The sequence below is a fragment of the Microcaecilia unicolor genome, chromosome 10, assembly GCF_901765095.1.
Source record: "Microcaecilia unicolor chromosome 10, aMicUni1.1, whole genome shotgun sequence".
NCBI lineage: Eukaryota > Metazoa > Chordata > Amphibia > Gymnophiona > Siphonopidae > Microcaecilia > Microcaecilia unicolor.
This window is the reverse complement of record NC_044040.1, coordinates 218,219,444-218,247,409: the sequence shown is the minus strand read 5'-3', so window position 1 is coordinate 218,247,409 and position 27,966 is coordinate 218,219,444. Positions and strand designations below refer to the sequence as shown.

The 27,966-nt window shown below is 47.0% G+C and overlaps 1 protein-coding gene across 4 annotated transcripts; it reads left to right on the top strand.

Moving 5' to 3' along the window:
• Positions 1 to 278: 278 nt before the first annotated feature.
• On the top strand, positions 279 to 27,805 carry C10H2orf72 (chromosome 10 C2orf72 homolog). 4 transcript variants are annotated; one of them, XM_030215878.1, is made up of 3 exons: positions 279 to 917; positions 24,459 to 24,569; positions 27,266 to 27,805. In XM_030215878.1, the coding sequence occupies exons 1-3, from the start codon at positions 293 to 295 to the stop codon at positions 27,421 to 27,423; spliced, it is 894 nt and encodes a 297-aa protein (XP_030071738.1). In that variant the 5' UTR covers positions 279 to 292; the 3' UTR covers positions 27,424 to 27,805. The 4 variants fall into 4 exon arrangements, with proteins under 4 accessions (XP_030071738.1, XP_030071737.1, XP_030071736.1 ...); XM_030215877.1 differs by having other exon boundaries at positions 24,456 to 24,569; XM_030215876.1 differs by having other exon boundaries at positions 24,453 to 24,569.
• Positions 27,806 to 27,966: the final 161 nt, after the last annotated feature.

Below are 27,966 nucleotides of genomic sequence, written 5' to 3'. Positions count from 1 at the left end.
ATTTGTAGCAAAGGGTTAAGTGATTTGCAGAGGGTCACAAAGGGCAGAGTGGGATTTGAACCCAATTGGTCGCTGATCATTAGACAAGTTTTACAGCGAGTTGTGGCGCTCTGCCCCCCCCCCCCCCCCGCAGCAAAAAGGGGGGGGATCAGAAGCAGTAAAAGAAGAAGAGAGGGGTGAGGCTCTGGTTAATCCGAGCGCTAGAAAGGGGAGGGACGGAGGTGGAGGGTGGGGAGGGAACGCTAGTGGCGCAGAGTTGGTGACACGACGGGAGTCAGTCCAGCCGAAGAGCATGTACCGGGAGGAAGGGGGTCGAAGGTCGGCAGAGCACAGGGAAAATGAGGATGAGGAGAGGGGGTCGGGGGTGATCCCTGGGCACCGCAGGGACGAGGAGGATGGGGGTCAGGGCTCGGACAGTGATCGGGAGTTCCTGCGGGCTCTGGCTCTGATCGGTGGTCGGGAGCGGGTGCTGCTGGTGGGGGAGCTCTGGGAGCGGGGGCCGAGCCGGGAGTTGCTGCGGTGCTTCGTGCGGGAGCTCTTCGGGGAGGGGGGTGGAGGTGGCGGCAGCGGGGGGGACGGATCCGGGGGGTTTGGGCTCCTCTTTCTGCTCTGTCGGTCCGAGTCAGTGCGGCGGGGGCGGCCAGAGTTGCGGGCGCTGCTGCAGGATGTGCGGGGTCGGAGGCTGCGGGGAGGGGTCGGGGGCGCCCCTGCGGCGCTGGTGGGGGCGCTGGTGCTGGGAGAGGAGGAGGAGGAGGACGGGGAGCTGCTACCGGCCCTGCTCGAGCTCCTGACCAGCGTCTTCGGCGAGGAGCAGCGGATCCAGGCGGCCGTCTACCGGCCCGGGGAGCCCCGCACGGCGCTGGAGCTGAAGAGAGCCGCCTGCCGGGCGCTGTGTGCAGCCCGGGAGTCCCGAGCAGGTACCGGGAGAGGGGGAGGGGCGGTTGGGAAACTCATTCACTTCCTGCCCCCCCCCCCCCACAGGCAGCAGCATAAGACATGGTGGGGTCGGGGGCAGTTGCCACACATGCCCTCCACCAGTGTTGTTCAAAATAAATGTATATTTAATACTTCAGTGAAAAAAGTTATTGCCTTGGAGTAAAAGTACTGCAGTTACAGTGAATGCAACTATTGGGCATGTTTTGAGCCCAACTTTATTGCTCTACTTTTCCGTCCACTTTGCTTTTAGTAAAACTACATTTTGAAAATGACTGGCACTGGTCCAGTGCCGTTGTGACTCATTATTCCAGCACAGCTGAAAAGGTGTTCAGGAATTGCTACTAAGCCAAAAGTGGGTTGTTCATTCTGATGAAAAGGTCCTTCAAATCAGTTACTGATGTCTTCTGACTGGATCTGCAGGTTTTGAACAAGGGAATCTCTGAAACCAATACTTGATTATCCTTATTGTCATTAGTATCTGCATTAGAAGCAGTTGCTGTCTAATTCTTCACTTGCAGCTTCATCCTCGTTATTGTCATCATGCAGAGAAGGTTTTCACAACATTGGAATCATTGTCTTCTGTTGTTCTAACATTTTTTAGTCTGACAGCAAACTCTGTTTGATTATCTTCAAGAACTGATGCAAGAACATTAAGGTGCTCATTTCCAAAGCAAATAGACTTACAAAGTTACAGAGTAACCAAGAATTAGAACCAGCTTCAGTTTAATCTCCACTTCAAAGTGACCTGACTACTACTACTACTACTACTACTATTTAGCATTTCTATAGCGCTACAAGGCATACGCAGCGCTGTACAAACATAGAAGAAAGACAGTCCCTGCTCAAAGAGCTTACAATCTAATAGACAAAAAATAAATAAAGTAAGCAAATCAAATCAAATTAATGTGAACGGGAAGGAAGAGAGGAGGGTAGGTGGAGGCGAGTGGTTACAAGTGGTTACGAGTCAAAAGCAATGTTAAAGAGGTGGGTTTTCAGTCTAGATTTAAAGGTGGCCAAGGATGGGGCAAGACGTAGGGGCTCAGGAAGTTTATTCCAGGCGTAGGGTGCAGCGAGATAGAAGGCGCGAAGTCTGGAGTTGGCAGTAGTGGAGAAGGGAACAGATAAGAAGGATTTATCCATGGAGCGGAGTGCACGGGAAGGGGTGTAGGGAAGGACGAGTGTGGAGAGATACTGGGGAGCAGCAGAGTGAATACATTTATAGGTTAGTAGAAGAAGTTTGAACAGGATGCGAAAACGGATAGGGAGCCAGTGAAGGGTCTTGAGGAGAGGGGTAGTATGAGTAAAGCGACCCTGGCGGAAGATGAGACGGGCAGCAGAGTTTTGAACCGACTGGAGAGGGGAGAGGTGACTAAGTGGGAGGCCAGCAAGAAGCAGATTGCAGTAGTCTAAACGAGAGGTGACAAGGGTGTGGATGAGGGTTTTGGTAGAGTGCTCGGAAAGAAAGGGGCGGATTTTACGGATGTTGTAAAGAAAGAAACGACAGGTCTTGGCAGTCTGCTGGATATGAGCAGAGAAGGAGAGAGAAGAGTCAAAGATGACCCCAAGGTTTCGAGCTGAGGAGACAGGGAGAATGAGAGAGCCATCAACAGAAATAGAAAACGGGGGGAGCGGGGAGGTGGGTTTGGGGGGGAAAATGAGAAGCTCGGTTTTGGTCATATTTAATTTCAGGTGGCGTTGAGACATCCAGGCAGCAATGTCAGACAAGCACGCTGAAACTTTGGTTTGGATGCAAGGTGAGATATCAGGGGTAGAAAGGTAGATTTGGGAGTCATCAGCATAGAGGTGGTAGGAAAAGCCATGGGATGAGATTAATGAACCAAGGGAAGAAGTGTAGATAGAAAAGAGGAGGGGACCAAGAACAGAACCCTGAGGTACACCGACAGGCAGAGGGATAGAAGTAGAAGAGGATCCACCAGAGTGAACACTAAAGGTGCGGAGGGAGAGGTAGGAAAAGAACCAGGAAAGGACAGAGCCCTGGAATCCAAGTGAGGACAGGGTATCGAGAAGTATGCTGTGATCGACAGTGTCAAAAGCAGCGGAAAGATCAAGAAGAATGAGGATGGAATATTGACCTCTGGATTTAGCCAGTAATAGGTCATTGGAGACTTTAGTAAGCGCAGTTTCAGTTGAGTGGAGAGGGCGAAAACCAGATTGTAATGGGTCAAGAATAGCATGTGAGGAGAGAAAATCAAGGCAGCGGCGGTGAACAGCACGCTCAAGTAATTTGGAGAGAAAAGGAAGGAGGGAGATGGGTCGGTAATTAGAGGGACAAGTAGGGTCAAGTGAAGGCTTCTTAAGGAGAGGTGTGACCACAGCATGTTTAAAGGAAGCAGGGACAGTCGCAGTGGAAAGTGAGAGGTTGAGAATGTGACAGATAAAAGGAATAAGAGTAGGAGAGATGGCATTAAGAAGGTGGGTGGGAATGGGATCAGAGGAACAGGTGGTACATTTTGAGGAAGAAAGGAGAAGTGTAGTTTCCTCAATAGTAACTTCAGGAAAGGAGGAAAGGGAATGAGGGGAAGGAGAGAGAGGGGAACGGACTAGTGGAGGGAGACCAGTAACCAATTCAACAAAGACAGGCAACTCATAGGCTACTGAACAGCAAAACTTAAGATGAGGTTTGCAATAGTAAAATCCTGTTCCAGGTTTTGCTCTTTCATTTGATTTACCAAGCAGTGCCGAAGCGAGGGCTAATGACACCTGGGGCGGGTCGCCGCTGCGCACTCCCCCCCCCCGGGTGCAGCACGGCATGACCCCCCCTCTGCAGCGCACCCCCCCCTCCGGAGCGAACCCCCCCCCCCCGGAGCGTAAAACCCCCCAGACCGCATTCTTACCTGCGGGAGGGCCGATCCTCCCCGAGTGCACATCACTCGGAGCTGCGTCGGCCTCGCTGGTTCCCTGCTCTCTCTGCCCCGGAACAGGAAGTAACCTGTTCCGGGGCAGACGGAGCAGGGAACCAGCGGGGCCGGCACCCCCCGAGCGCGTGCACCTGGGGCGGAACGCCCCTCCCACCCACCCCTTCCTACGCCACTGTTACCAAGGAATCATCATTTACATCTTGCATCTGCTTTTACTTTTAACTCAAGCGTCAGATGTAACTGAGTAAAAGTAATTTGGCAAAATTGCTACTTCGGTAAGAGTAACAAATGTTATCCTGTACTTCTTTACAAGTAAAAATGACAAAACATTTACTTAAGTATTGTAACTAGCTACATTTACTTAGGGTTCTTTTACAAAGGTGTTTCTGAAAAATGGCTTGCAGTAGTGTAGGCGCGGGTTTTGGGCGTGCTCAGAATCATTTTCAGTGCACCTGTAAAAAAAGCCCTCCTTTTTTCCCCCCAAAATGGACATGTGGCAAAATCAAAATTGCTGCGCGTCCATTTTGGGTCCTTAGACTTATCGGTAAAGAACTTGGGCGGTAATGACCTACGCATGCCAAATGCCACTTTGCGCACATCCGCTACTCACGCCAGAAAATAAAAAATATTTTTCAGGCGCATGTATCGGATGTGCACCAAAAATGAAATTACCGCAAGAGCCATGCAGTAGTCGGGCGGTAACTCCATTTTGGCACGCATCGGGCGCGTGTAGGCACCTAAGCGGCTTAGGAAAAGGAGCCCTTAGAAACTAAACAACACTGCTCTTTATATCCAACAGTCCTTCCTTTCTCTTTTCCCTTGCATTCCTGCCCTGCCACTCTCGCTTTCTCCTTCCTACACACAATTTGCTTCCTGCTTTTTACCCCTTCTCTCATCTGGTGTCTTCAACCCCTAGCTTCTTGCCCACCTTCCTCTTCCCTCTTCTCCATAATCCTTCCTCTCCTCCCTGTCTCTTTCGTAGAATCTGCATCCCTGCTGCATCAGCTTAACTGAGCATCTCCCTGGCCAGTCCAGAAGCCACAGCCAACAGGTCTGACCTGCTCATATTGGACAGGAAGCACTGGCCCACAAGTTTTGACTCCTGTCTGGTCCTCTATGGTGGCCACATGCGTAGCTGCTGGAAGAATATCGCATGGTTCTCAGTGTAGGGCATTAAACAATGCTGATACAGGTGCATTGGCTCCCATGCAGTCTGCAATTGCCTCCATGAAGTGACGATTGTTAAAACACAGGTTGTTTTGCACAACCTGAGAAATTTTGATGGCAGGGTGTAGTAAGAAGTGGAGGGAGATCAGGTTGTTGAATCAAGTTGCTGATTGTTAAGAATCAAAGCTGAAGATAAGAAGGCCTCTCTAGAAGTCGTCATCGTGACAGATTTTGGGCAGGCATGGAGTGGATGGAGAGGGTAGTTGTGAGTAAAGGGTTGAAAGGTCAGATAAAAGAGAAGAAAGGCACAGAGAAGTTGGTATTGGGATGATTATTTATAAAGCATTTTATAAACTGCTGGTCCAGAGCAGCATATAATTAAATACATTACAATAAATTCACAAATATCAAATAAATGATTAATAACAATACAATCCTGTTAATCACATAATACAAGAATCTCAATGAGGCAGCCAGATCGGGCAATTTGATCTTTGCTATTTTACTTTAAAATGAGCTGATGTATGTTACGCTTGCATGAAGGCATTGAAATTGTTCAAACCTACCATCTTGGAGGCCCAGATAAATTGTGTACTACAAACATAGTAACATAGTAGATGATGGCAGAAAAAGACCTGCATGGTCCATCCAGTCTGCCCAACAAGATAAACTCATATGTGCTACTTCTTGTGTATACCTTACCTTGATTTGTACCTGTCATTTTCAGGGCACAGACCATATAAGTCTGTCCAGCACTATCCCTGCCTCCCAACCATCGGCTCTGGGACAGACCGTATAAGTCTGCCCAGCAATATCCTCACCTCCCAACCACCAGCCCCGCCTCCCACCACCGGCTCTGTATGTTACGTTTGCATGAAGGCATTGAAATTGTTCAAACCTACCATCTTGGAGGCCCAGATAAATTGTGTACTACAAGTTAAGAAAGGTTGAAAGAAAACTGAATTTCTACCAAAATAGCTAAATAGAGCTATGAAAGAAGTTATAAAAGATAAAAAGATGCAAAGCAGGATATTCTGATGAAAATAAGAAGGTAAAACCCAATTTTCATTCTAACTACTTTACTATATTTTTATGTATTTAATGCAAACCACTCTGTTGTTCCTTGAAGGGCATACTGAAAACCCTCGGTCAATATAAACATAAACACTGACAAATTGCAACATTCATTAGGAAAAAAATAATTTGAGAAGTGCCAAAGAAGAAAATCTTAATAGTAAAATCATCAAAGACAAGAGGTCTGTGACTAAGTGTGACAGAGTGGAGGAGTGGCCTAGTGGTTAGGGTGGTGGACTTTGGTCCTGGGGAACTGAGTTAAATTCCCACTTCAGGCACAGGCAGCTCCTTGTGACTCTGGGCAAGTCACTTAACCCTCCATTGCCCCATGTAAGCCGCATTGAGCCTGCCACAAGTGGGAAAGCGTAGGGTACAAATGTAACAAAAAAAAAAAGTAGGCTGGATCACTGAGGGCAGGAACACTTTTCATACTATCAACTTTAGGACAAAGTCCACAGATACATTCTTACACCTGAACTTTGAACCACATTTCAAAAGGAAGTATCCCACTTCCCTTTTGGGAACATGCCTGCAGACTCACCAGGTTGATTTGAAATTGCAGCCTGAAACCCAGAGTGGTTGCTTATGTCCATCCCTTGCAACAGCCCTGTCTAAACTCTTCCTGTGAAATTTCCTATGACTTGAAGACTTCAAAATGCAATCTGATCCCTCCCAAAACACACACTCCACACATGTTTTCAGCATAGGAAGGGTAGTTTTCAGACTTGCCAGTTTACACAAATGAATCATTATTTACTCATGTAAATGGCTTTGAAATTGTCTTTACGTTACTAGGGAGTAAAAACAGCAATTAGAAAGGCTAAGACCATAACAGACCTCAGTAAGGGTGACCAGCTTATCCGCAGCCCGATATATAATGGGGAGGGGGGAAGAGAATGAGTTTCATCTGATGCTGGCCTGGGCAACCATGGCGGGCTTCGGGTGAGGCCTTGCTCATCTAGGCCCGAGTTGAATAGGGGAGTTAGTCTGGAACTTTGGGGCATGCTGGTCAACAGTGGATTGCTAATGGGGTCCTTCTTTCCTTCAGGTGGTGAGGAGCTGCGGGGGTGATATTTAAGTCTGTAATGGCAGGTGAATCCTGTGAGTCCCCAGGTTGGGTAGTGCAGCTGACAGGTCTTCTTTGATGCTAAATGCTGGTTTGGCCCTACCCCCCCCCCCCTTTAGTCTCTAAAGAAGTGACTTGAGCTGCTTTTGCAGACGCTGCTCCCTCAATGAAAAAAGCTACAAAGATGAAGGGTGCTCTGATTTCGGGCCCTCATCACAATTTCACAGCTTCTGCCTCCTCTGCTGCATCTGGTATGGGAGAGGAGCTTCCAGTCACCCGTTTTGTGGCTGGGGCGGTTCCCTCCCAGGCTGTTGTAGTGGCCTGCTGACCAGAGATGTGAAGGTGGAATGTGTCCTGCTTGGAGAGTAAGGCAGGGTTTCAAGATACAGAGGGGTCTTTTGGGGCCAGACCTGGGATGAGGAAGATAGAGCAGATGATCAGGATGTTCCCTCTTACTCATCTTTGTATAGGGACAAGTGTGCTCAGCCTAGTGGGAGCCTCCTACACCTCTTTGGGTCTGAGACTAGGATTCCTGAGATTATCTTCCTGGTGGGTGGTGGGGGGGGGGGAGGAGGTTATTGGTCATGAGGATGGGGCAGAGGGTACAGATATGGACATCCTGGCAGGGCATGGGATACTGCCCCTGCGTCTTCTGTCACTTCACAGCCCTTATATGCAGAGGAGGCTCCGGTAACTTCTGCCTCAGAGGCTGCTGTGGAGCTACCACACAGGCATGCCAGGCAAGGTGATCAGGCTTCTGCTGCTGTTCCATCTGTGGACCACAGGGCCACTCCTGTGTCTGCGATGTTGGGTGAGATTGCTGTGTTTGTGTCAGATACAAGGGGGTGCGAACACCTTGGCTTTCGCTCACGGCATGAAGGCTAAATCTTTAAAGCATTCTAAGGAAAATCAGTGAGGCCTAGAAAGGGGAAGGGAGGGAAGCATCAGTAGCCCTCGTCTTTCTCTACCAGCTCTACTTCTCAGACTTCGTCTTTCTGGCCCCACACTTCCTGAGACCAGAGGGTGGATCCAGTAGTCTATACACTGGCTGATAGACGATCCCTGCCCTTGTAGCCATGACAGAGCTTTGGGAATCTGTTCCCAAAAATAAAATGATGGGTTTGCATTGATATTTTTAAAGTGATGCAGGACAGGCTTAAGAGGAAGAGGAAATCCAAATCGGACTCAGCCTCTAAGGGTAAGTCAGTCTCTAGTAACGTGATCAATTGGATGCGTTCCTTCCTGCATTTAGCTAGTGTGTGGGGACATGACAACCCAGCGCACTGTGGCCTGCTGCTGCGGTACGCTGTTACCATCCTCGATGCTTATCAGTGTTACGGGGGATGGTGCTGGCTGAATTATGACAAGGAGTTTAGAAACCAGATGGAGGAAAAGCTCCAGATGTCGTTGGATAACCAGGATATTATTTGTTTGGTTAACCCATATGCAGAAAGTCCCTAGTGCAGCTATTCCCATGAAGGCATTGGGGGCCTCTGACTTGGATGGGAATCGCTCCTTTCGTGCTGCAGTCAGACTGGAGGGCCATTGGTGGCCCCTCTACAACAGAATTGTGCTGGAGGTTTAACAAAGCAGGCTGCCCCTTCACGGATTGTAAATTCTGCCATAGGTGTGTTGGGTGTGGAGCCTCACACCCCCTTAGTAAGTGTCCCAGAAAGCAGCCTGCCTCTGCTTCGCAGGCCGGAAAGCAGTGATGCATTCATTCAGGCCCACACGTCTGTCCGCATCACTGTCATGCAACCTTGGTTGCTGAAGTATCTGGATGAGGCAGCAGGATTATTTTATTGGAGGGGTTTCAGGATTCCTTACATCTACTCCATTTAGTCCCGGCCCATGCGCAACTCAATGCATTGGCTAAGATGACTGAGGTGATGATAGCTAAACTTGGCAAGGGGCTTGCTTTAGGATGGATTGCAGGACCCTCTGGGTCTCCCCCATTTCCCATTATGTGTCTCTGTCACGATGGTGACCGTTTCCTTGTCGGTGCTCACCTCGCCCTCTGGTGGCCAGAACCGGTGGCTGCTATGGACTGACGCATGTTCCAGATTTCAGCCTAATCCGGTCCAGACCTTCCGGGCTGCCAGACTTGCTTTTCTTGTTTGTGCCTGAACAGCACCCGTAGCTGCCTTGTGATTCCTGCAGCTGAGCTTCAGCAGCTGATGGGCTTTATTAATCATCTGGAAATTTCTGTGTTTGCCTTTGCATCGCCTAAGGTCCCTGGTATGCTGGTGTGCTCCGTGCACTTCTGCCTAGTCCAGTTTATTGTCTGAGAGTCTTGCCTGTTTCTAGCCTAATCTTTGTGTAGTTTATCTTGTATTGTATTGCTTGTTTCCCAGTCTTGTTTCTATTTATTTGTCTAGTTCTTGGTGGTCTGTGTTTCTTGTTTAGTGGCTGGCTGGCAGCTTTCAGTTCTGTCTCTTACCTGTCTGTGATTCCTTTCTTAGTGGTTGCTTTGCAGCTTTTAGTCCTTGCTCTCAAGCCTGTCCATTTCCTGCCTAGTCTGTCTGTGAGTCCTAGCCCAGTAGTCTGTCTTGCTTCCCATGTAGTTTCCTTTCCCCTCTGACCCTCAGTCCCTGTTCAGCCTAGTTGGTATCCAGTCCCTGCCCTGTCCAGTAAGTCCTGCCAGCCACCTGCACCCAGGGCCTCAACTCCTGGGGAAGGGCGGTCAAGTGCAGGTGAAGTCTAGCTGTTTCTGTCAGAGTTCTGCTTTGTCTCTGGTGTGGGGTTTCTGCCTTGAAAACCTAACAGTCTCTTTCCTTTAGCTATGATTCCCAAGAAGGAACCAGGCAAGTTCCGGCTTATCCATAATTTGTCCTATCTCCCAGGCATATCTGCCAATGATGGCATGTTGTGCAGTGCAATATACTTCTTTCAATCATGCCCTTGCACTCATGCACAGATATGGTTTGGGTGCCTTATTGGCTAAGATGGATGTTGCCGCTTCGCCTGGAATTTTTTCCTCTTTTTGGGCTTCCAGTTTCGTGAGGGCTTTTACTCTGACAAATGTATGCCCATGGGATGTTCCATGTCTTGCACCTGTTTTGAATGCTTTAGCACGTTTGTTGCTGGGTAATTGGGCAAAGAGCAGGGTTATCCTCTATAATTCATTACCCTACTGACTTTCTTTGTGTTGGTCTATCGGATTCTGATGACTGCAGTCGTGTGACGTCCAGTTTTTGCCAGGTAGTGCAGGATTTTGGATTCCCGCTTTTGGGAGGGAAAACTGAAGGCCTGAGTGTAGTTCTTGGGGATTGAGATAGATGTGGTCCATATGGTGACTAGGATTCCCCATGAAAAAGTTTCTGAACTTCTTGCTTTGATATCTTGGGTTCGCCTGGCAAAGAAGACTCAGTTGCGCATGTTGTAGTCCTTGATAGGGAGTCTGAATTTTGCTTCTCATGTTATTCCCATGGGATGGGCGTTTTTGAGGCAGTAGCTACAGCAAAAGTATACAAGCCACACCATTTTATTTGTTTTTCTGCAGGCACTCATTGTGACCTAGATACGTGGGCCCTGTTTTTAGGAGATTTTTAAATAACATAGCCTATACAGCCACTTGAAATGTCCAACATGGACTGGGAGCTTTTTTTCTGATGTGGCGGGGGTGTCAGCTTTGGTATATTTTGTCAGGGCTCATGGTATGCTATGCCATGGCCACCCAAGTGGATGTTGGGTGGTTTGACCAAAAAATCACATTTCGAACTCTTTCCCCTCATAGTTGCTTATGAGCTGTGGCGCAACAGGTTGTGAGATCGTAACGTCCTTTTCTGGTGTGACAACCAGGAGGTAATTGAAGTTATCAATAGGCAGCTCACTGTCCTAAAATTAATTCCTTGATGCAACACTTCATGCTCTGCTATTTACAGTTCAATATTTGTTTCTGAGCTCACCATGTGCCAGGCATACGTAATGCTATAGCTGATGACTTATCCCATTTTTAATTTCAGTGGTTTTATGAACTGGTACCTAGGGTGGATCAGGAGGGTACGCCTTTTCCAATTCATGTATGGCAGCTGGGGGGGGGGGGGCAACAAAGTTTGGAGACTACTGAGAAGTTCTGTAGCACCAGCCATGTGGCGGTTGTATATAGTAGGTTGCAAAAAGGTGAACATATTCCTGCGACAGCAAGGGAGGTGCTCGGAAGACTCACTGGTTTCATGCTTAGAGAATTATATTGTTTCCGTCAAGGGGTGGGGTTATTGTAAAGGTGCAGTGGTAGAACAACGCATCACCGGTTTTGCATTTTTTTGCCAAGGCAAGAGGTGTGTGGAACCCTATTGGTGGGTTTTTGGTAAAAGAAGTGTTTAAGGGCTGAGGTTGGGTAGGTCCTACTGTTCCAGATGTTCACCACCCTATTACTCATGAATTGTTGCTACTTCTATGGTCAGCCTTACCGGCTGTCGCTGCGCCCTCTTTTTTGAGGTGATGCTTTTTTTGTGCAGCCTTCTGTTTGACCCTTTTTGCTGCCCTGGGGATGGTCGAGTTGGTTCCTCGATCCACTGTACATGCTGGAGAAGAGTTGCAAGTTGATCATTGGTAACCAATGTATTTATAGATAATATTCTCTTACCACAGAAAAGCAACAAAAGGAACCCATAAATTACAAAACAGCAATACATTAATTAGACCAAGTCAACAATACCTGAACACCTCCCCACCCCCATCACATATTAGAAAACCATAAATTCAAAACTGCAATGCATTAATTAGACTAAGGTGTTAATTTTCAAAGCATGTCTATGTGCTTTGAAAATGAGCCTCCATGTCATCAATATCTCAACAACTCCCTTCCTCCATCAAACACAGGAAAAGTTTAAATAAACGATTATTTTGCTGTCCATTAGAAGAGATTCCAGATGTGAGGGATCACAGAAAATAAACATGCTCCCTTGATAGTGAATCCTACATTTACAAGGGAATCTTAGAAACAAAGTGGCTCCAATATCAACCAGACTGTGCTGAAGGAATGATTTCGTTCTTGCTTGGATGACTGGCTGATATCAGGGTAGATCCACAATTTATGCGAGGTATGTGGAGCAGAAATAGAGCTTCCAAGCAATATTCTTATTCTCTCTTGGAGCAGAACATGATGTTTCTCACATGGCTCTACTGTCTTAGGACTGAGGAACCCATTTGGAGAAATTGTTTCCTATACTGTCCTGTAGCAATTGCTAGAAAGTAGCAGAGCAAGGTTGCCCATTTTAGTAATGGTTGTCCAGGTCTGTTCCCCCTCCCCCCATTCCTCTTTCATTTCCAAGAGCAAATAATGTGTTTTAGAAAGAGTTGACAAAGTCCCATGGGGCAAGCAAGCCAAACCACCACAAGGGTGGAGGTACACAAATTCCTATGAAAAGTAGAATCTGAGGAAAGGGGGAGTAGGAGGAGTAGGCTCTTGAACAACACTAGTAGGCGACGTAGATTAGGAACAACCTCTTTATTTAAATATACGACTTCACAGAAGTGCAATTGAATACGCTGAGCTTTTTTTCCTGCATCGGCAGTGGATTACAATTGTAGCAGAAGCCTTGCTTTAATTCTCTTTGAGCTTAATATTCGTATATTTATATATCACAAGACTCCTGAAGAAGGCGTCTGTAGCGCCGAAACACGGCTGTGTTGAGTCGAGTGTATATTTAAATAAAGAGATTGTTCCTAACCTACGTCGCCTACTAGTGTTGTTCAACAACCTACTCCTCCTACTCCCCCTTTCCTCAAAGTCCCATGGGGTTCTTTAAAGCAATTAATCAGATGCTGAAAGATCATTGACCTTAGCATTGCTTTTGGAGCTTTCTCCCTCGGGGACTAGTTGGGTGTTTACTTTTAAGAATGTTTGGTCTTGGTTGTTAGATAATTGCAGTTCTTTTCCTTGCTTTTATTTTTTATGATTGTATTATATCCTGCTTACAAGACACGTGACTTTATGGAAGCTTTCTATAATATCAACACAATCCAGCCTCCACCATACAATAAATTAACCACAAGCCTCAGCGGTGCCCCTTACTGGTTCATACTCTACTAGTAAAAAAGGCCCGTTTCTGACACAAATGAAACGGGCGCTAGCAAGGTTTTCCTTGGAGTGTGTATGTTTGGGAGAGTGTATGTGAGAGTGAGTGTTTGAGAGTCAGAGTGAAAGTGTGATTGCTCTGCAATCCATATCCATCCATGCCCATCTGTCCCCTCCATTCATCCCTATCCAGCAATTCCCCTCTCCCTAAGTCCTGCCCTTCCAATCCATGCCCATCCATGCTCATCTGTCACCTGGCCCCTCCATTTTTCCCTATCCAGCAATTTCCCTCTCTCCCTGAGTCCTGCCCTCCCAATCCATGCCCATCCATGCTCCTCTGTCCCCTGCCCCCTCCATTCATCCATTTCCAGTAATTCCCCTCTCTCCCTGTGCCCTGCCCTCCTAATCCATACCCATCCATGCTCCTCTGTCCCCTGCCGCCTCCATTCATCCTTTTCCAGCAAGTCCCCTCTCGCCCTTCCATGACCCCCCCCTCGCATCCATGCTACTCTCTCTCCCATGTCCCAGCCTGGCCCGCCCTCTTCTCCCCCCCCCCTTCGCATCCATGCCCCCCCCTTCGCATCCATGCCCCCCCACCCCTTCGCATCCATGCATCCCTTTTTTTTTTTTTATTCTTTTTAACTTTACCTCCGTGGCGGTTCGTGCAGCGAAGCGTCAGGGAAGGAGGCGGCGCTCCCGACGTCTAGCTTTCCCTTCGCTGTGTTCCGCCTTGTTTTGAAGGCGGAACACAGCGAAGGGAAGGCTAGACGTCGGGAGCGCCGCCTCCTTCCCTGACACTTCGCTTCCGGATTTGTTTGTTTAGACGCGAGGGCGGGGCAGAGACGGCTGGATGGCTTCACACCACGAACACCACGAACTCCACGAACCCTACAGCCAGGGACTCAGGGAGTGACGTCAGATGGCTTCAGAACGTTGTCCTCATTAGAACGTTCACGGTGCGTTTTATTATATTAGATACCAGCAAGACTTAAGCACCCACCTCCTCATCAGTACATGGTGCAACAATTTTTTGTAATTTTTAGAAAATGTATTTTGTAAAGACCCTTTATCTAATATAATAAAACGCACCGTGAACGTTCTAATGAGGACAATGTTCTGAAGCCATCTGACGTCACTCCCTGAGTCCCTGGCTGTAGGGTTTGTGGAGTTCGTGGAGTTCGTGGCGTTCGTGGTGTTCGTGGTGTGAAGCCATCCAGCCGTCTCTGCCCCGCCCTCGCGTCTAAACAAACAAATCCGGAAGCGAAGCGTCAGGGAAGGAGGCGGCGCTCCCGACGTCTAGCCTTCCCTTCGCTGTGTTCCGCCTTCAAAACAAGGCGGAACACAGCGAAGGGAAAGCTAGACGTCGGGAGCGCCGCCTCCTTCCCTGACGCTTCGCTGCACGAACCGCCACGGAGGTAAAGTTAAAAAGAATAAAAAAAAAAAAAAAAAAAAGGGATGCATGGATGCGAAGGGGTGGGGGGGCATGGATGCGAAGGGGGGGGCATGGATGCGAAGAGGGGGGGGGAGAAGAGGGCGGGCCAGGCTGGGACATGGGAGAGAGAGTAGCATGGATGCGAGGGGGGGGGTCATGGAAGGGCGAGAGGGGACTTGCTGGAAAAGGATGAATGGAGGCGGCAGGGGACAGAGGAGCATGGATGGGTATGGATTAGGAGGGCAGGGCACAGGGAGAGAGGGGAATTACTGGAAATGGATGAATGGAGGGGGCAGGGGACAGAGGAGCATGGATGGGCATGGATTGGGAGGGCAGGACTCAGGGAGAGAGGGAAATTACTGGAAATGGATGAATGGAGGGGGCAGGTGACAGATGAGCATGGATGGGCATGGATTGGAAGGGCAGGACTCAGGGAGAGGGGAATTGCTGGATAGGGATGAATGGAGGGGACAGATGGGCATGGATGGATATGGATTGCAGAGCAATCACACTTTCACTCTGACTCTCAAACACTCACTCTCACATACACTCTCCCAAACATACACACTCCAAGGAAAACCTTGCTAGCGCCCGTTTCATTTGTGTCAGAAACGGGCCTTTTTTACTAGTATTATATATTATGTGAAATCAGTAGCACTAATAAATGTTAAAACATCAATAAAGATGCTATCTTAGAGGTATTATCTCAATCAGCTGGGAGTTTCTGTCTGACATAGACCATGCTTTGCATCTGTATCAAGGCAGACCCCCTGCTTAGAACGGCACCAGCATTTCTCAATCTGCATTTGTCCCGGAGAAGCTGGTGCCGTTCTAAGCAGTGGGTCTGCCTTGATACAGATGCAAAGCGAAACATGGTCTATGTTGAGTGAAAAGATATTTCCTCCTAGTTGTTTTAAAAGTATTTCCATGTAACTTCCTCAAGTGTTCCTTAGTCTGTACTTTTGGAACAAGTAAAAAGTTAGATTTACTTCTACAACACTCAGGATTTTGTAGACTTCTTCCGTCTCTTTTCCAGGCTGAAGACCCTAACCTCTTTAGTCTTTCCTCATATGGGAAGAGTTCCATCCCCTTTATCATTTTGGTGACTCTTCTTTTAACCTTTTCAAATTCCACTCAATGGCGTACCAAGGGCGGGCGGTGGGGGCGGTCCACCCCAGGTGCAAATAAAAAGGGGTTGCTCCACTCCCACTGCTCCAGTCCCTCTATTCAGGCTACTGCTGTTGCCTCTCTTCCGCAGTCCCTAGTCTCCACCTGCCCATCCTCAGCTCCCTCAACAGCCCCCTCCTTGTTTCTGTCATCTGGCAACCTGAACTTTTAAAATCTAATCTTTGAATCGGCAACACAGTGTCTTTGAAAGAAGCAGGTTGCCTCAGGCCTTCCCTCACTGTGTCTGGCTCTTGCGGAAATGGGACGTTATATCAGAGGAGGGCGAGACACAGTGAGGAAAGACCCGAGGTGACCTTCTTTCACGGACACTGCGCGCTGGTGCTGAGCTGCCAATTCAAAGATTTAAAAAAATGCAGGGTGCCGGGTGGCAGAAATGAGAAGGGGGCTGTCAAGGAAGCTGAGGGTGGGCAGGTGGGGACTGGGGGCGGCAGCTCAACCTAACAGCAAAAATAGGGGGTAGGGCTATAACTTGGGGGGGGGGGCTGAAAAGGGAGGACTCAGATGGGAGAAGGGGGCTGGAACTGGGGGCTGAAAAGGGGGCAGATGGGAAAATGAGGCAGGGTCTGAAAAGGGGGGCTGTAATGCAGGGCAGGTGGATGAAAGGGACTGGAACTGGGGGCTGACAAAGTAGGGATAAGGGGACTGGGACTGGGGGCTGAAAAGTGGGCAGGGGCTGAAACTGGTTACCGGGGGGGGGGGGCTGAAAAGGGGATGGGGAGAAAGTGTCTGGGGCTGAAACATGACTGGTGGGAGAAAAGGGCTGGGTCTGGTGGGATAAAGGGGCTGGAATTGGGGGCTGAAAAGGAGGGCAGATGGGAGAAGTGGGCTGTGGCTGGAACTGGGGTCTGAAAGGAGGGGGCAGAGAGAAAGGACAGATCCTGGATGGGAGAGAGAGGGAGGGCAGACCCTGGATGGATGGTGGATGGAAGGGGCAGAAAGAGAGGGTAAATCCTGGATGGAAGGGAGAGAAATGGCAAATGGTGGATAGGAGCAGAGAGAGAATGAGACAGAGAGAGCGAAATGGGGGGGGGGGGGGCAAACCCTGGATGGAAGGGAGAGAGAGAGAGTAGACAGTGGTTGGAAGGGAGAGAGAGAGAGAGAGGGCAAACGGGCAGATGGTGGATGGAAGGGAGAGAGGGCAGACAGTGGATGGAAGAGGCAGGGAGAGAGAGATGCTGGATGGAAGGGAAAGAGTGAAGAGAAAATGAGGAAAGCAGAAACAAGAGGAGACAAACGGTAAATAAATACTTTTATTTTGTTTTTGTTTGCTTTAGAATAAAGTGGTATTGTAGCTGTGCTAATAAATGTTTATAAATAGAAATTGAAAATAAGGTAATCTTTTTATTGGACTAATTTTAATACATTTTGACTAACGTTCAGAGACCAAAACCCCCTTCCTCGGGTCAGGGCAGGATATTGTAACAGAAAGCTAAACGTATTAGTCCAATAAAATGGTATTATCTTATTTTCTATATTTGTTTTATTTCTATTTGTTAATTTGTAAAGTGGTGATTGGTATTTGTTAGTTTTTTCAAATTTACATCTGCTGTCTTTATATTTTGCACAGTACTAGGGGACATTTTCTGTTTCTGTGGTGTTCCATTGTATGCAGAATCTGGCTTCTTGGGGGTTCAGTTTAATTTTTGCCTAAATATTTCTATTTTTAGTTTGTGGTTACTTATTCTATAGTGGATTACAGTGTATCTGTGTTTGTGAAAAAGACAGCTTTCTGTTGGCATTGACTGTGCAGGATCGACGATCTGTACTATTCTGGCTGGTTTATTTTTACAATAGGTGAATTGATGTACTAGTGCTCACTACAATATTTAAGATTCTTCCTTTTCCTAGGTACACCCTTGTGTGATGCATAGAAATGACTGCTTATATGCTATGATAGAATTGCTCTGTAGGTCCTGAGTGTTTTGTATTCTCGGTATGCCTAGTACTGGATTTTGGAGAGGGGGGGGGGGGGGGGGGTGTTAAAAAATGATCAGCCCTGTGTGTCAAATACCCTAGGTATGCCACTGATTCCACTATATCTTTTTTGAGATATGATGACCAGAACTGAACACAATAGTCAAGGTGAAGTCGCACCATGGAGCAATACAGAGGCATTACAATATTTTCGGTCTTATTCACCATCCCTTTCCTAATAATTCCTAGCATCCTGTTTGCTTTTTTGGCCACTGCTGCACATTGAGCAGAAGATTTCAGCGTATTAACTACAATGACACCTAGATCGTTTTCTTGGTTGCTGATCCCCAAAGTGGACCCTAGCATCAGGCAACTATGATTTAGATTATTCTTTCCAATGTTCATCACCTTGCATTTATCCACATTAAATTTCACCTTCCATTTGGATGCCCAGTCTTCCTGCAATATTTCATAGTCTGCATGTGTTTTAACAACTTTTAATAGTTTTCTGTCATCTGCAAATTTAATCACCTCACTTGTTGTTCTGATTTCCATATCATTTATAAATATGTTAAATAGCACCGGTCCCAGTACTGATCCCTGCAGCACTCCACTGTTCACCCTCCTCCATTGAGAGAAATGTCTATTTAACCCTACCCTCTGCTTTCTGTCCGTTAACCAATTACTAATCCACACCAGAACATTGCCTCCTATCCCATGACTCTTTAATTTTCTCAGGAGTCTGTCATGAGGAACTTTATCAAAAGCTTTCTGAAAATCTAGATACACTACATCAACCGGCTCACCTTTATCCGCGTGTTTATTCATGCCTTCAATGAAATGAAGCAAATTGGTGAGGCAAGACTTCCCTCTGCTGAACCCATGCTGACTGTCCCATTAAACCATGTTTTTCTATGTGTTCCGTAATGTTATTCTTTATAATAGTTTCCACTATTTTGTCCAGCACTGATGTCAGGGACTTACTAGTCTGTAATTTCCCGGATCACCCCTGGAACCCTTTGTAAAAATCCACGTCACATTGGCCACCTTCCAATCTTCAGATACTATGTGCGATTTTAACGACAGACTACATATTACTAACAGATCAGCAATTTCATACTTGAGTTCCTTGAGTACTCTTGGATGTATGCCATCCAGACCAGGTGATTTACTACTCTTTAATTTGCCATTTTGGCTCAGTACATCTTCCAGGTTCACTGAGATTTCTTTCAGTTCCTCCATATCATCACCCTTGAAAACCATTTCCAGTACAGGCAAATCTCTTACATCTTCTTCCTTAAAAGACCAAAGCAAAGAATTCATTCAGTTTCTCTGCAGGTATTTCTCTGTCCCCGGCAGGCTCACAATCTAATTTTGCAGCTGAGGCAATGGAGGGTTAAGTGATTTTCCAAAGATCACAAGGAACAGCAGGAGGATTTGTATCTGGCTCCCAGACTGAAAACAAATTGTAGTAATTTTTTTTTCTATTCAGCTCGTAATTAATCTGTGGAATCTGTTCCTGGGGATGTGGTCAATGTGATTAACAGTGGGATTCATAGTAACCTAGTAAATATCGGCAGATAAAGACCTGCACAATCCATCCAGTCTGCCCAAGAACGGTGGCCAGAGTTGAATCTGGCACTCTGCACATGTTCCACTTCATGATTAAATACTGGCATCATGAACCGAGCAGTCGGCAACTTGCCATCTTGGCAGCCTCATATAGGCAGTTATATGATGCAATCTTGGAACATACCACAATACCATTGCTTTCAGCTAGAGAATGACACGGGGATAACATTTGTCCCCTCCCCATCCCCGTCTGTCTCCATCCCCGTCCCCACAGGCCCTGTCTCCGTCCTTGCCCCATTCCAACCGCCTGGGCTCATCTGCAGAAGTATTGAACAATTATGATTTTATATTTAAATCTTTTTATTAAAATATAAAAAGGAACAATATGCTGTGCAACTGTTGTGTTTAAATTACAACTAGAAAACAATAACAATGAGCAGATATAATAAACCCTTCCACCACCACCACCACCCTCTACCCTTCCAACCCCAACAACATCTGACTTCTACTACCCCAAGGAATCCTAATCCACTCTGTTAAAATGTCCACGGTACAAAATACAACCCGTTCTATATGCCCTAGAGGGGAGAAATATGCCCTGTGAAGCACTGTTATAATTTTTTAATCTGTGGATGAATAAGAAGTCATCAACAATCTCAGGATTCAGTCTAGCTCTCCTGTCTTCCACAGTCCCTCCTGCAATAGAAGATGTCTTCTTAGAAGATGTGCTGGTAGCAAGCTGTACAGGATCCCCCATGCAGATTTTGCAATTTCTGGAGGCATTCCAGGACTGCTACCTGAAATCAGCAGCTTCTCAAGCTTAGGTTCCTCTGAGCTCGTTCCCAGTACTGGCAATAGCTCCTGTAATGTCAGGTATCCGTCTTAAGGCACCACCGAGATATGACGGTAATCCCAAAGACTACAGAGGTTTTCTCAACCAGTGTAAAATAATTTTTGAGCTTCAGTCCCAAGACTTTCCCTCCAATAGAACCCTGGTAGCTTATATTATTTCTCTGCTGTCCGGTCAAGCTGTAGCATGGGCCTCTCCTCTCTGGGGAAGGGATGACCCGGTGCTTCAAGATCTCCATAGTTTCCTGGAACAGTTTAAATAAGTCTTTGAAGAACCTGGGAAGGTTACATCTGCAACTTCTGCGCTCCTGAGATTAAAGCAGGGAACGCAGACTCTGGGCGACTATGCTATTAGGATCCGCACTCTGCCTTCTGAATTGACTTGGAACAACGAGAGTCTGGTCACGACCCTGTGGCGGGGTTTGGCACCCCAAATTAAGGATGAGTTGGCCGGACATGAGCTTCCAACCAGATTAGACGACCTGATTGGGCTCTGCAATATGATAGATATTCGATTTCAGGAGCGTAGCCGACAACGGCGCTCCTCAGAAAAGATAGGCATTAAGACACTGAGTTATTGGTATGTGTCACAGGATCTTAGTCCTAGGGAGGCCTCTAACCTGTAGAGCCCATGCAATTGGGTGATACTCCACTCTCGATGCAAGAGCAACAGAGGTGTCGGACCCTCAACCTTTGTCTGTATTGCGGTGATACTGGACACTATACAGGCAGGTGCCCAAATAAACCTGGGTCCTTGGATCAGGGTCTGACCACAGGCATCATAGTAGGCTTATCTTCTGTTTTTCTTCGTACTCAATTTCTAATTCCAGCAGTGTTTGATCTAGGTCAAAGAAAGGAGCATACTGAAGTTTTTCTGGATTCCGGGGCTGGTGGAAACTTCATAGATGAATCCCTGGTCCATCAATTTAACATTCAGACACAAGAGTTACCTAAGACCATTCCGCTCTTTTCAGTCTATGGCCGCATTCAAGGATATGTAGGCACACAAACGGTTCCAGTGCGCTTGTGTATTGGCGACCACAAGGAAGACATCGCCCTATATGTCCTCCAGACAGCAGTGCAACCCATTGTACTGGGTCTACCTTGGCTACAGAGACACCATCCGACCCTAGATTGGGGAAGAGGTGAGATCACGGACTGGAGCGATTCTTGCAGAAAACTTTGTCTCATCCCCAATGCTTACAGTATGGTCGGCAAACAGCAATACCTACACTCTGACGCTTGGACTGATATTAGTGACTCACAGTCCTAGGACTCTGATGCCTCGGCGGTTGTTCTGGCCACCGCTTGTGTTTCTCCCCAGACCAGTCAGCTCCAGGTTGAAACCTTCACTACATCCAAGACTAAGATTCCCTCCAACGGAGGTTATAAGAAGACTCCTCAAGACTTGTTATCTCATACCATGCTTGAAGAATAGGACCCGGGTTATAGGGTTCAGGACATTCCTGTTATCAAGGTAGCTTATGGTCTCAAGGACAGCCCACGGCAGTCCATGGCTTGTAGTACTACTCTAGCGCTGTTTGCAAGATCCAACTCTGTTGACAAGATCCAGCCTTGTCTTCAACCTATAGACTTGCTATCAACTTCCAGTTCTGTGGTTCCTGTTCATACACCTAAACTCACCAGCAGGTTCCACCGAAGATATCCCTGGAAGCCCAGACCTCACGTGGGGACCAGGGGAGCCTTGAGGGGGAGGTACTGCCACGGTTGTGACTGTATCCCATGCCTACACTCATCTCGCCTCCCGGTGACCAGGCCCTATGGCTGCTGTGGACTTCTTCTTCCTGTTTCCCAAACATATACCAGAGTTCATTCCAGTCTTATTCTGATGTTCCAGCATTCCAGACTTGCTTTGGGGCTCCTGCTGCCAAGCCTCGCTTTGGTGCTCTTGCAACCAAGTCGTGCTCTGGTGTTTTTGCTGCCGAGCCTCACCCTTACTTGTGATCTCATCTGTAATTGCCTTTATTAAGCACCTGGGAACTTTCAGGCTTGCCTTTACAACAGAGGTCTTCAGATGAGTTTTCGTCTGTGTGTGTTTGTTGCAGTTCCAGCCCTGATAGTTCTTGTCTTGCCAGTCTTCAACTTCTAATCCAACCCTGCTTGTGCCAGCCCTGCAAGACTTCAGCTTCAGTTCTAATCCTGCTTGTGTCTGCCCTGTTTGTCTTCAGCTTCAGTTCCTCCACTGTTTGTTCCAACCCTGTCTGCTTTCAGCTTCCATTCCAGCCAAGCCTGTTTGAGAATTCTGAATCCTGTTCCAGCCAAGCCCGTTCCAGAATCCGGTTGTTCCAGATTGTAAGCTCTTTGAGCAGGGACAGTCCCTCTATGTTAAATTGTACAGCGCTGCGTAACCCTAGTAGCGCTTTAGAAATGTTTAGTAGTAGTAGTAGTTCCGGTCCTGATTGTACCAGCCTGTCTGTGTTCAGCCTCGCTTCCTGTTTGGGTGGTTCACCTGCTGCTGCCGGTCACTGGCAGTGGCCCAAGGGCTCACTACTCTGGACTCCATGACAGTTGTGACACTACTTTCATCCCTAAGAATGTCTTACTCTCCTCCACGTCTAACTAGAATCATTTATTAACTAATATCAACTTTATGATTCTACCCCTCCCCCATAACATGCTTTGAATGTGATATGATCCGCGCATACTTAATACGGACAAGTTCCTGGAAGTTGCCCACAAAAACTGAGTAGCCAGGTAGACATAGGACAGTCATTGTTCATCCCTGGAAATCAGATAGATCTTCCTTTTGGGGTCTGCTGGGTTCTTGTGAATCGAACTGGCCACTGTTAAAGACAGGATGTTGGACTCGATGGAGCTTGAGCTGACTTAGCATAGCTTTTCTTTGTTCCTTATATGCAAATGTATCTGATGCATACTCATTGTGGATATCCTGAGAACCCATCTGGCGGTAGGATCAGAGCAGGTTTGGGAAGACCTGCCATAGACCAATGGTATTCCAGTCCTTGAGGGCCACAAATTAGTCAAGTTTTCAAGAACTGCAATATATTAGAATTCATACAACTCCCATTGTAAGCAAATCCATCTCCTACACATTCATTAGGGATATCCTGAAACACAGCCTGTCAGTGGCCCTCAAGGACCATCAGTGAACACCACTGCCATAGAGAGAAACTTACTAGGACAGTGAGGCCACCTGGGACTGAAGGGGCAGAAGAAGGATCCTCCTGAAGGGCTTTACGGGAGAGTGTGTGTGTGGGTGTGTGACTGCTATAGGACAACTTAGATCAGTTAAACTTTATTCACAGGAAAGGTGCAAACAGGTGGGAAAATGTGGGGTACAAATGTAACAAATAAATAAAATGGGATGGACTCCTGGGGAGGTGTTAAAGGCAGCAACAGGCACAGAATCTGAGAAAGCCCAGGAGAAGTCCAGTGAATCCTACCTTGCATGGAAGTGAGAGGAAGGCGGAAGGTTAACTGGGGTTTAAGACATTATATCATGCATAAAAATCAGAAGACTGGATGGGTTCTATGGTTGTCATCTACCATTGGCAGGGCAGGATTAAGACATAGGCAAACTATGCACCTACCTGGGGCCCTGTCAAACTTGTACTCTGGGAAGTCAGTTTCCTGCAGAAAGAAGAGTAGGGGTGAGTTAGTGCCTTCATCCACCTGCACAAATCCATTGTCCTCCAGTTAGTAGGATTTATTGGTGAGTAGTACTTTTCACCTGCAGCTGCTGCCTCTCTCTGCAATTGGAGCCACGCGGGGTCCTGTAGTCTCATGAAATCTGTGACCCCTCCTGCAGAGGAAAGCTGCTATTCGCTGATTCCTGCCAGGTGGAGGGAATCGGGCAGGGAAGAGAGAGGGATGACTGAGGTGGTTATGCCAAGGTCCCACAAGGGCTGATGCAATTGTGTCATGGGAGTAGAGAATGAGGTGTGTGGGGGGGGGGGGGGGGGGTGGTGATGTGGTTGTGCCAGGTACAATGCTAACATGCTGTTGGGTCTTTAAGTGTTGGATGAGTAAGACCCTTGTTGGCCTGGAGCAGGGTGTGGTGCAGGACTTTTCATGGGCTCTGTACTTGGTAACAGTTTATCAGCACTGTTTTCCTAATGGCACCTGTAGAGACTCCCATGAGGGAGACTGATGTAGTGAAGAGATGAGATCTGGGCATCTAATCTGGATTCCATTTCTGTTATGTGTATGTGGTATGATCTCCCCAGTCAAGGGTCCATTAGCACCTTCTTAAACAGAGTCCTGTGGCTAGGAGACATGGCTTGACCAATGTCAGCACTATGACTGTCCCCAAGAGTGCTTTCTGGGTTTCCATGTTACTGAAACTGTTCTATTTTTGTTTCTGGTGCTGAGGAGCAGAAGAAGAAGAAGACGACGCAAGAACACCTACAATCCTTCAGTGCTTTCCTTGGAGACAGAGAAAGAGAAGGAAAAACCACCAAGTCAAAGCTGCCAACCATGTTAGTAAAGGTAATGGAAAAGTAGTCCTCATGGTGGTTTTTTTTTTTTTTTTTTTTTGTTACATTTGTACCCCGCACTTTCCCACTCATGGCAGGCTCAATGCAGTTTACATATACAGGTACTTATTTGTGCCTGGGGCAATGGAGGGTTAAGTGACTTGCCCAGAGTCACAAGGAGCTGCCTGTGCCTGAAGTGAGAATCAAACTCAGTTCCACAGTTGCCCAGGGCCAAAGTCCACCACCCTAACCACTAGGCCACTCCTCCAGTCCAAGGTTCATTACTAGCCGTTCAATTTAATTTCCAGTTTCTGTATGTAGTGCTCCTCCTACCCCTAGGGGGCACCACTTAGTACCAGGTCCAAGTTCCACTACTGGTCACCTTCAAACCCTTGCATGGATCTTGACAGGGGGAATGATTTACCTTCAGGGCCCAGGGTGTTAATCAGGACTTAGTTGGAAGGTGACACTGCACATAATATCTGGTCTTTCAAAAGAAGTTTTCACTAGGGAAATGTCTCCAAATAGAAAGAGTTGCTAGTGTAACTGTCTTCAGTTTCAGTTTTCAACATTACAAAGTGGCAAATAGAATAGGGCTTCTTTATCCTAATTTGTAGGCTCTTCTAGGACACCTTCGCTTACCTTTGGACCAGTGCTGACTCCTCAAAGACTTATCTTGTAGCTGTGACTCCAGATTCTTGAGTATCTTCTCTGTACCCCTTTCTTCTGGACACTTGGACCAGAGTACTAGATGGGCAGCTTTTTTTCTTCTTGGCACTTATTTATTTAGTAATGGTTGTATACCCTTTCCATGGAATAAGCTCATTCAAGATGGTGTACAGTTAGTCATCAAACCATAAAAATTAAGGGGGTTGATATTCAGCCGATGGTGCTCAGCATTTATTAACTTCCTCTTTGGGCTTTACCAATAAGATTCCATCTTTAATCTGACACCTGGCCACTCTCCCCTCCTTCCCCCCACCAACCACACTCCACCACTGAACTTTAAACTCATCAACACTAGTGAGGCTGTTGGCCATATACCTGGCCTATTCTCTGTGACCCATGTTGCTGTGTGCGTTGAGTAAAGGAGAACAGTGTTGTCTCTGGCCATCACTGTATACGTTGCATAAAGGAGATGAAACCAAACTACAAGTACTATCTCTTGTCAGCTTTAATCCAGGACAGCTTGTAATAATAAAACATGCAGAAATCTGAGGTTGCAGTACACGGTGGAGAGTGCAAAGCTGATAATGTACCGAGCAGGAGAGAGACCTCGGGTATTGATTTCTGATTTAACGTAGTAAAGCAGTGGCTAGAGGCAAAGGGATGCTGACAAAATTAGCAGAAAAAAAAAGGAAGAGATGCAGCCTCTGTACAGCTTACGTTCAGTTCTGGAGGCTGCATCTTGCAAAGGTCCAGAGAAAAGCAGTTAACCTGTTACATGATCTGCACAAAAAGAGGGGAGGAAAAGGAGGGATACGGCAGAGACATACAGTAAGTACCAGAATGGTATTAATCATGCAGAAACAGATCTGTGTCCAAGGAAAATAAACTTCAGAACTAAGGGCTGATAACTACTACTACTACTTAACATTTCTAGAGCGCTACTAGGGTTACGCAGCACTGTACAGTTTAACAAAGAAGGACAGTCCCTGCTCAAACGAGCTTACAATCTAAAGGACGAAAAGTCAAGTTAACAAGATGAAGGAACAACTTCAGGAAGTATTTTTTAATGGACAGGGAGGGTGGTGGATGCCTTGAATGCCTTGCTGGAGGAGGTGATGAAGACAAAGGGGTAATGGAAATGAAAAAAGCCCCCCAAAAACCAAAACAGCAAGGATTAGGGTGGTGGATGCGTGGAATGGCCTCACAGTGGAGGTCCTGAAGACAAAGACTGTGTCAGAATTTAAAAACAGCATGGGACAGGCACATAGGTTCCCTTAGGAAGGGAGGAGTTAGTGGTTACTGAGGAAGGGCAGACTGGATGGGCCATTTGGCCGTCATGTTTCTATTAAACACAGAGGATAATGAGGAGCAACAAAGTGGAAATCAAGCATTGAAATAAAGCCCTAAACAGCAGAGCTACAACAGTACTGGATTATCAGAAATGCTGAGGCAGCCAAGTTAACATCTCCACCAGACAGCTTGGGGAGGCAGGAGAGATTATTACAAAGAAAAAGAAGGGGGCTTTGACACTGGCTTAAGGATTGGTTTTGCAAAAAGCAACATTGAAGACAGCAGAAGTGGTGGAGGTCAGCACTGTGACCGGTTTTCAGTCTGCTCGGGACAGAGATGAAGGACAGAGGCGGGTAAAGGGTTCCGATATCAGGGTGTTGAGGTGTACGTGGGGAATTCATGTGCATTATCTACTCAACATGGGCAGACTGCTCTCATAGGTACAAAACATGGAATGCAATGTGGAGAAATAGCTTCATTTTTGTCCTAATTGTTTCTAAAATGCTGTTAGACCTGAAACATTGGAACCTGGGTGTCTGGCAGGTGCACAGTGAGGATTCATACCATTTAATATATCTAATGTAATGCTTTAACACATTTTCCCCTTACAATCAAAACTGGAGTAAACCTTGAGTGAACAGGGTCTTTGCTCAAAATGTATGTCATTACTAAGTTCTCTAGGAAATGAGTCTGCTCCCTGGATTCTTTGTTCAGGTTCTCTTCCATTCACATGATTCTTCTGTTTTACAGGGAGCACAGAAAACCTTCAGGAGGGCATCGCTCTGACCTGCCCTGTCCTCCGTGAACCACTCAGTGGGGCCTGTGGAAAGAGCAACACCAGCGCAGCAGGTCAGGAAGTGGTTCAAGGAGGAGAGCTTGACACTGAGAAGCCAAAAGAGCCTCTCTGAGGAGATGAACAGCAGGACAAATTGCGGAGATGCCAGAGTCCTTTCTCCAGCTCCCGGAAGCCTGTGATCTCAGATCCAGCCCACTTCCTACTGCCTGAGCTCCACATATACAGAAGGGTTTCTTGCTGTGTGTGTCGTCCCACAGCAGACTCACTGCTAACTCTGAACCAAACCGTATCCTGTGACTACTGTATCTTAACATGAAGGGTTCTAACCTGCACCTACATATTCTTTGAAAGATAACATCTTGAAATGTAAATATATATTTTATAGCTTTCTTTAATGTTAAAAATAAGGGACTGTATTAAATGTTCAAATAATATTTTTGCTGATCTATTTAATTTAAAAAAATAATAAATATTTTAAACTTTGTTTTCCACTATCCTGGTCCTCAGAGTGATTGAATTTCTCTGGAGACTGTACTGAGTACTACCAGGGGTAACAAACCCTAAGATTGGGGGGGGGGGGGGGGGGTTGGAAATAAACCCTGAAATGGGAGGGCGACTATACTGTATATATTGCTCAATCCTGAGGATAGGGAGG

Bases quoted from the DNA above. Each gene is read 5' to 3' on its own strand.
- C10H2orf72 (XM_030215876.1), top strand. From the start codon at position 293: ATGTACCGGGAGGAAGGGGGTCGAAGGTCGGCAGAGCACAGGGAAAAT. The intron at 918-24,452 runs GTACCGGGAGAG...TCTGGTGCTGAG, and splicing joins AGCCCGGGAGTCCCGAGCAG to GAGCAGAAGAAGAAGAAGAC. The intron at 24,570-27,265 runs GTAATGGAAAAG...TCTGTTTTACAG, and splicing joins TGCCAACCATGTTAGTAAAG to GGAGCACAGAAAACCTTCAG.